The sequence below is a fragment of the Neoarius graeffei genome, chromosome 15 (assembly GCF_027579695.1).
Source record: "Neoarius graeffei isolate fNeoGra1 chromosome 15, fNeoGra1.pri, whole genome shotgun sequence".
Taxonomy (NCBI): Eukaryota; Metazoa; Chordata; class Actinopteri; order Siluriformes; family Ariidae; genus Neoarius; species Neoarius graeffei.
This window is the reverse complement of record NC_083583.1, coordinates 58031927-58041499: the sequence shown is the minus strand read 5'-3', so window position 1 is coordinate 58041499 and position 9573 is coordinate 58031927. Positions and strand designations below refer to the sequence as shown.

General features: G+C 37.3%; 1 protein-coding gene across 1 annotated transcript; it reads left to right on the top strand.

Moving 5' to 3' along the window:
- Positions 1-374: 374 nt before the first annotated feature.
- LOC132899657 (keratin, type I cytoskeletal 19-like) lies at positions 375-9051 on the top strand. Its single transcript, XM_060941706.1, has 9 exons — positions 375-774; positions 1033-1158; positions 1358-1440; positions 1605-1761; positions 1868-2029; positions 3911-4036; positions 4160-4380; positions 4526-4596; positions 8304-9051. The coding sequence occupies exons 1-9, from the start codon at positions 394-396 to the stop codon at positions 8408-8410; spliced, it is 1434 nt and encodes a 477-aa protein (XP_060797689.1). The 5' UTR covers positions 375-393; the 3' UTR covers positions 8411-9051.
- Positions 9052-9573: the final 522 nt, after the last annotated feature.

The window sequence follows — 9573 nt, the reverse complement described above, 5'->3', positions numbered from 1 at the left end:
TGAAAAATGGATACACTTCAATGTTTTGTCACACAGAATAGCCTGTTTGTCACATTTCACTCTGCTAATTAATTGAATGTTATGGGAAAAATAATTATTGAACTTTCCTCATCTGTCTGTCAGGTTATTGGGTGAGCAATCAGTTATTCATTCCAGTCTGTCACAAATGATGAAGATAAAGCAAAGATTAAAATCATTAGGTATGTCAACACTAATCTTGCCCAAAGTATTTTTGTTTCCTTTTACACAGGTATGTACCATCCCTCTTCTGAAAAAGATCAGAAGACTGATGAAGATTAATAAATTCTTTGGAAAGGTGTGAGATGTCAGACCAGCCCTTCTATCCATCGATCCATCCATTATCTGTAGCCGCTTATCCTGTTCTACAGGGTCATGGGGCCCAGCCCTTCCAAAGAAAGGAATTCTTTCACATGCTGGCTTATAAAAGGAGAACCAGGTGAGACTGTTTCTGACACTCTCACTCGTGGAGGACATTGTGGCTTTAACAAGCATCTAGAGCATCCAGCCATGCCTGTCTCAATTCATGGTAGTGTTCATGGTAGTGCTTCCTACAGCACAAGCAGAATTAGGAGGTCAAGTTCCCAAAATTCGGTTTGTGGGATTGGGCTGAAAACTCTGCCTAGCTCAAATCACTCTATCTTTGGTGACTGCGGTCTGAAGGATTTTTCATCCTCTTGTGAGCTTTCATTAATTGGAAATGAAAAGTTCACTATGCAGAATCTTAACAGCCGTCTGGCATCATACCTGCAGAAGGTAAAGCAACAGTCAATTTTTTAAAACTTTTTGTAATCAACAAAAATTTTATTATTATTATTATTATTATTATTATTATTATTAATATCTTTCCATTTTCAAAAACCAAGCACCAAATACTGTCCATGGCTGTTTTGTTAAAAGAACAATAAATGCCACATTTTGTTCCTTTCAGATGCTTTCACAACTGCATCTCTTGACCTGAGAAGAATTGTTCTTTATTTACTGACATTTCTTATAAATGTTTTATGCTGTCAGGTGCTCTCTTTGCAAGATGCCAATGCCAACCTTGAGCAGAAAATTAAAGAGTTTTATGAAAGCCGAACCTTCAGCAGGAGAGATCTGAGTAAACATTACATCATCATTGAAGACCTCCAGAAACAGGTAAAGCAGCAGTCAAGTACCATCATCAAACGTGAAATTCTTCCAAATCTATTTGGGCTTTATAACTGCTTCCCATGTTGCTTTGTCTTGCTTTTATCCATCTCATTTTCCTCTGCATGTTAAATTGAGAGTTTCTTGTTTCTCTCCATGTCTTCTCTCCTTTTTCTAATTTGGGTGTTATATATCTTTCTCTTTTAAGATTCTTTTTAGGACCAAAGAAAATCAAGTGACTTACCTAAAGTTGGACAATGCTAATCTAACAGTTGCTGACTTTAAGAATAAGTAAGTGTCTGCTGTTTTCTGTGTTGCAATGAACACTTGGCTAAAACTGGTGTATTGAATTCAAGTCATTTAAAACTGTATAAAAATGTAGCAATTCTTTAGGTTTAACATGTGTTTTATTCATTGCAGATGTTTCAGTCTCTTTTCATTGTTTGATGCTGTAGGTTTGAGGCTGAGAGAAACATATACTTGACTGTAGAAGCAGACCTGACTCGTCTGCGCATGGTTCTTGGGGAGACTAAGATGGTAACCAAAGACCTACAAATCCAGCTATCTGGGCTAAAAGAAGAACTGGTTTTCCTCAAGAAGAGCCACGAGGAGGTTTGATTCAAACATTAGTTGTTTTGAGATCATCCATCAAACTCTTCTGCTAATTTTGCCTACATATACCAATAACCACTTTCTATTCCTGTTCCTCTGTTCACAGGAGATGCACATGGCTCGTACCCAACAGAGCAGCTCAGTGAATGTGGAAGTTGATGCCGCTCCAGCTGTAAACCTTGATAATGAGCTGCAGGAGATGCGAGAGAAATATGAGGCACTAATCCTAAAGAACCGCCAACAAATTGAGCAGTGGTTCCAGACCAAGGTGAACCGGTTGTTTGGTTGGTTGAATGGATGCATGGGTGGTGGATGGATGGAAGACCTGATTTGAAGTAGTCATTGTAGGATATCTGGTAGATATGTCATATCTAAGAAGAATGTGAGAAGATGTAAAAGGTGCTCAGAGGATATGAAAGAGACAGTAATAAAGCAAATGGTGATTTGACAAATTATTACACAAACATTAGAGAATATTTATGACATTGGAAAGGGAGACACAAATATTGAATAGTAGAACTATTTGAGTGAAGGTTTTGGAATGGCAAGGCCAATTCTTTTTTTTTTTTTTCCACATTGACGTCATCAAATTGCTGCATTTTTCTCCTGTGGTGCTTTTCCAGGCTTGTACTGCAGCTTCTTTCAGTAATTGATTGTTTTAAGGTGGTTTGCCCTTCAGTGCCCTCTTCAAGAAGAGAAATACTTGCTCGATTGGTTAATGGTCTGGTGACTGACTTGGCCAGTCTAACACCCTGCCTCGATGAAGTCCTTTGTTGTGTTGGCATTGTTTTGGGTCAATGTCTTGCTGCATGATGAAGTTCCTCTTAATTAGATGAATTTCTCTGTAAATTGGCAGACAGAATGTTCCTGTAGTCTTCTGAATTCACTCTCGTGCTACGATCATGAGTTACGGAATCTGATAAAGAAAGAAATGCTGTAGAGCAATGATGCTTTCAAAAATAATGAAATTAAATGTTTCTACATAAAAAACCCCAACAACTATAAAGAGCAGTAAACAGTAATAAGTGAAACAAAGCCAATATTTGGTGTGACAACCCTTTACTAAAAAAAAGTAGTCTCAGGCACAATTTGTGCAGTTTTATAAGGAAATTCATTGGTAAATTTTACTAAACAGCTGGCCAAACCAGCCACAGTTTGTTAAATTTGCAGCAAAACCCTGTAGCATTTAATTTTGCGCTGGAAAACTAATGTTTGGAAATTGAAAATGTTCTTGTACTGACTTGATAATGTGGACGTTATAAATTAAAATCTATAACACAGTTTGTACTCAAAGAAAAATTGGGTGTCTAAGACTTCACCACAGTACTGTATACTGTTTTGACATACAGTATGCTATTTGGCTGTTGTTTGTTACTTGTAAAGGGTATACCAACATTTGCACTTGACTCTATTTTAAAATTGGCCTTGACTCATTCCCATTCACCTTTAACATTCAGTTGTAAACCAACCATAAAGGTGTCACACCTAGCATTTACATGGGAACTCATAGATTTGCAATTTGTAAACCAAATCTTTTTTAATATAAATTATAATGTCCTATAAGGACTTATAAAAATTATAAAACCTATAAGGACTAGGTTTTCCTAGATAAGAATAATAAGCTAACACAAAAGTAACACCTTCAATTTAGTTACTGCTCAGCTTAAACTAATGAGGTTAAAGAGTTTAAATTCACGTAGTGAAAGGCTGCACTTTGCACTTGCATCTTTGATTTAAATCTGTGATTGTAATTCTTTGCCAAGGAATGTGGTAATGCAACATACATGTTTCTGTGGATTAGCGCACTGATAATTATTACTTAGGGGAAAAAAACCCAGTTACACTGTATAATCAGTGTAATGTTTTTCTAATCTAGTGTATTAGTAAAAAGAATCTTGCCAATCCTGTGACCAAAGGTAGTGAACTTTAAAAATCAAATTTCATGTTTAATTTATTTTTTAATAAATTAAGCTTTTCTGTCGATGTATACAAGTAAATAACAGTGATAAGTGCTTTTTATTGTTGTACAGTTTAGTAAAGTTCACAATAATGATATACAGATTTGGGGTTTTGGTTTGTTTTTCTGAAATGTATGTCAGTTTTTCTGTTGAGTTGGTTTGTTATTTAATTGCGTCTGTCTCTTTTCTAGGTAAAGAATTTGAACATAGAAGTGCTTAAAAGCCACACTGAGATCACAAGCTCCCAAACAACCATCAGTGACCTAAAGAAAACCTACCAGACCCTGGAGATAGAAATTAAAGGGATTCATGCACAGGTACATTTACCCCATGTCCTGCATTTCTGAAAACTATTCCTCAAGTTTTCTTCAACTTCCTGTACTTGAAGCTCTCAAGGACTTTCAAATTTATAGAACATTTTATAACATCTTGTGGTACAGATTACAATCCTGCAGAAGGATCTGGTTCAGGTGGGGACACGTTATGGTGAGCAGCTATCACAGCTGCAGCTGTACATAGACCAACTACAGACAGAGCTGCAGCAGATCAAAGCCAACATCCAACAACAGACCATGGAGTACGAGCTGCTTCTGGACATCAAGATGAGGCTGGAGCTGGAGATAGCTGAATACAGGAGACTGCTAGAGGGAGAAAAGAAAGAGTGAGGCTTTGGCTTTGATTATTGTGGATGTAAAGCTGGACAGATAATTTGCTCAAAGTGATTAGATTCCAGTTGTAGAGATTAAGAAGCTTGTATATATGCATGGAAGGAAAGATAGAACAATTATTTTATGTATTCTTCACAGATATACCGGTAGCAAGACAAAGACCGAAGTACATGTGCAAACAAGACAAGAGATACAAAAGGCAGAAGAAGGTAAAATAAAATTTTATACATTTCATTTTGTCTATTTGTATGTTCATTAAGACACTATCTTTAATGTAACTGATGCATACAAATACAGATTGTGTCATTCATTAATGACAACACTATCTGTACCTGTATGTACAGTATCTGTTAGTGCTCCACATATCCATACCTACTAAGTAAGTGAGTGAATCTTTATTTTCAAAGTACTTTTCTAACTAATCAAAATCCTTCAAAACTCATTTAAAAGTAAATCACATAAAACAATAAAAGTGCACACAAAATCGCATGGAATTCATTACAATCCTTCATATGACCTACTAAAAATAAGACACCTTAAGCAATAAAGGTACATATAAGACAGGGGCGCAGATAGGATTTTTGAACTGGGGGGGACTGAGCTGTCAGCAAATGATTCCATTTTGTGTATATATAATATTATATATATTACACACACTACCGTTCAAAAGTTTGGGGTCACTTTGAAATGTCCTTATTTTTGAAAGAAAAGCGCTGTTCTTTTCAATGCAGATCACTTTAAACTAATCAGAAATCCACTCTATACATTGCTAATGTGGTAAATGACTATTCTAGCTGCAAATGTCTGGTTTTTGGTGCAATATCTCCATAGGTGTATAGAGGCCCATTTCCAGCAACTATCACTCCAGTGTTCTAATGGTACAATGTGTTTGCTCATTGCCTCAGAAGGCTAATGGATGATTAGAAAACCCTTGTACAATCATGTTAGCACAGCTGAAAACAGTTTAGCTCTTTAGAGAAGCTATAAAACTGACCTTCCTTTGAGCAGATTGAGTTTCTGGAGCATCACATTTGTGGGGTCGATTAAATGCTCAAAATGGCCAGAAAAATGTCTTGACTAGATTTTCTATTCATTTTACAACGTATGGTGGTAAATAAAAGTGTGACTTTTCATGGAAAAAACAAAATTGTCTGGGTGACCCCAAACTTTTGAACGGTAGTGTGTATACATGTTATTTCACCTCCCTCACTGCCATCACCAGGAACTACCTGCAGGCCAGGACAATGATAACATTTTAACATAGCCTATGGAAATCCAAAGTTTACACATTATCATCACTCACAGAAATTGCAAAACTAGTTTTAAAACCGCTAAGTTCCAACTGTTAAACATAGCGAGAGGCTGGGCTACGTGTGTGTGTGTAAAGTGTAAACCAGTGCATCCTGACTTTCTAACTATGCCTGTGTGTTGCGTGAGCGGCAGTCAGTCAACAACTCTTCGCAAAGTTTCCTTATGAAACGATATGCTCGCTGAAATTATGGCAGGGAACGCCAGATTAAACATTAAAACTGCCTTCTGAGCACTGTATCTACAGGCTACCACCAAAAGAAGGAGGCTACCAGAAAGGCATCTCTACTCCGTACGATTTTACTTTCACTACGACATTACTTTGAACAGACTATCAAAAAATTGCAAGGTGATATGATAAAGTAAGGCACAGTTTACTTACAGTCGTTGTTTTTTTAAAAAACGATGCAATCGTTTTCTGCCTTTTGGCACCCTTCATCATGCCGTTTTGGGGTCCTGAACTAGGAAGAGCTGTCCCCGATATACCTGTCAAACTTGTTGTGGGTAACCATAGCAACCAAGCTCGAGCTCGCAACCTGTGCAGTCTGCGCAGTTGCAACCATGTATGTACTGCTGTGCACCTCAATAAACCGAATGGTAATTAGTCTTTTGATTTTTCCGTGAGGTTTGCCTTATGCAAAGAAAGACAGCATAGACGTTTTTCCTCCCTATAAGTGGGGGGGACCGAACGAGGTGAATTTAAATCTGGGTGGGACAAATCCCCCCCGTCCCCCCCTCTATCTGTGCCCGTGATATAAGACAGGTACAATTAAAATAAACAGGTACTGCTAGGCTGGCGACTTGTCCAGGGTGTACCCCACCTCTTGCCCATAGTCAGCTGGGATAGGCTCCAGCTTGCCTGTGACCCTGTAGGACAGGATAAGTGGCTACAGATAATGGATGGATGGAGGTACTGCTAGGAGCTATTAAGAACAAGATTATAAAAGTGGGTTTTAAGATTTTTCTTGAATATTCTCACTGAATCTGATAAAACTATGAACTCTACCACAATACCTCGAGAAATACTGGAAAACAAAATTGTCAGCATGTTCAGTGTATTCTGGCTCTAACAGTTCTTCAACCACAACTACATCACGCAAGTTCATATTTTATTTTATTTTTTAATTCTGATCACACAGTTATTGTTTGTGTTTGTAACTGCTTTTTCCAAGATGGACTGCACAAACCACTAGCCTAATATAAACCACATCACAACCCTGACCAGGCAGTTACTAAGGATGACTGAATGAACACAACACAATGTGTGTGGCCAGCAAACTTCATATCTGACTGCTCACTCATGATAAAACCTCTCTCTCACTCTCTCTCTCTCTCTCACACACACACACACTTTTTTATTCATGGTAGAGATAGTATCAGGGCTTGGTTATTTCACATGCCAGTGGACCGACTTGTTTTTCTTTATCAGTGATGCGATTACTGTCAGGACAGCAAGATACATTTGGAAGTGCAGAGAAAGTGTTGATTATTCAGATCCACTCAAATTCCTCAACAACATTTGGTCTACTTACTTATGTACTAAAAGGTCATCACAAAGGCTGTATTTAAAACATTTATTATTGCTAGGATTAACTTGATACATATAAATACCTATAAATTACAGCTTTTACCATTTAGTAACCAAAAACTCCATGTTGCTGGAGGTACTACCAAAAACAATAAAAATAATTTCACTATTTATTTACAGATTTGACTTCATATATACTATTTTGTATTGGGTTTGAAAAAAAAAAGTGTTGTTACAACTGAATTATAGGCTTTGGTTATGCTGGTGATGAAAGATAGGCATTGATTATGTTTAGGATTAGGAAGATTTAATAATGTGCATGTAGGGCTTCATCCAGGTGCTCTGGTTTCCCCCACAGTCCAAAGACATGCAGGTTAGGTTAATTGGTGGCTCCAAATTGACTGTAGGTGTGAATGTGAGTGTGAATGGTTGTTTGTCTCTATAAGTGTCAGCTCTGCAATGATCTGGCAACTTGTCCAGGGTGTACCCCGCCTTTCGCCCATAGTCAGCTGGGATAGGCTCCAGCTTGCCTGCGACCCTGCACAGGATAAGTGGCTACGGATAATGGATAGATGGATGTGTGTGTGTTTACATTCCTTGTTTGAAAGAGAGACAGAGAGAGAAAATGTGTGTGCATGCGTGTGTATGAGTGACACTGAGTAGTTTCCAACAGAGGATGGTGCCATTTCTTTTTTTTTCTCCTACTCACACAAGTTAATTTTGTTTGTTATTTACAGATGTACATTTATATCTGACAGCTGTTGACTGCTGGCTCACACCTGCATGAAAGTTATAAAACCTCCATCTCGAGCAATTTTTTGTTGTGTTCCACAGGATCTTAGTCCTAATGTCCACCTCTAATCTTAACCACATGTCCACCTCTAATCTTAACCACATGCCCTGTCAACCTGAATGTGTTTTTGTTACATCCCTAATAGACATATCTGGGTGAAAATCTGCCATTTTACTTTTTTCACTATTTGCCCTTTTGCCTGTATGTCTCTCAGTCAATTACCCCAAGAGCTACCTAAAATAGTTCAATTCAATGGTAACACTTTTTCTTGTGTTAAACCCATGTAGAACATCATTCCCACCAGAGACGTGTGAAGATTATCAAGGAGGAGCTGGTGGATGGAGTAGTTGTGGCCACTTCCGTGGAAGAGCAAATGCAAGATTTAGCCCACTGAATAGAGAATTCAACAGTCTAATGTTGCTTTACATATACTTATTATAATATGCTTCTACAGACGTTGATTAAAATAATAATGCAAAGATTTGGGCCATTTGGAATGCATTAGGAGATTCATGCTGCTGTGCAAAGGCAAACTGCAGTATCTGCAGAATCACTGAACTTACTTATGTAAATGGTAGTTTGCTTTGGTTTGACATGGTAAATTTGTAGTTGCTGCAAATTTCAAACACTCGTAACTTGAAGCTGGAGCAATGTACAGCCACAGAACTTTCACATATAATACAGCACTTAAACTTCAGACTCAATTATGCAAAATATGCTGATACGGCAGTTTGTTTTTGCACGGCAGCATGCACTGTTGAATATTTGTGTGGTGGTGCTTATTATAAATGGTGCTGAGTGAACTGTTTGGCTTTGGGGTATAAGGTAACATTTTCAAAAATACAGTTTAGCTCCTCGGTGTCATGTTAATCAAACTTTATCACATTAGTCATGCTAATCAAATTATTCATTACAGTACCAAGTAGTGTGTGCTGCCTACTATAATGAAAAAAAAAAAACAATATTCTTTTTCAGACTCATGCTTTGCTTTCAAAATATTCTGTTACAATAAAACTAATTGGGCAAGCAAGCTAACACTGGGTTTATTTATTTATGCCAAATGATGGCCTACTTGTTCGAAGAGCAGGCACTCAGAACAACGGAAAGTTTCAAACTTTCAGACACACCCATGATGAGTAATTATAGACATTCTACACGATTAAGAATGAAAATGATCTCCTCTGCAAATATTTAACACTTACAGGAGCTTTCAGCTTTCAACATAGTGACAGTGAACATAAGCCTTTTTTATCCTTTTTATGTATTGCATTCTGGGACTAATACATTATAATTATTACAATTAGGTATCATTATTACAGGTATGCAGAGAAGTGAACTATTTAAGGGTGAGACTTCACAAACTATTTTCTTTTGACGTAGTAAAATCCTTAACATTGCTTTCGATACACTGTAGACCACAAGTACTTGAACAATAATATTATATAATATAATATTAAAAAATAATATTTTTTGTTGTTTTGGCTTGATGCCACACCCCTGTATAACATGGATTTGTGCAGTAAAAGGCAGTCATCTGATAAGCTATTTCTTGTTCAG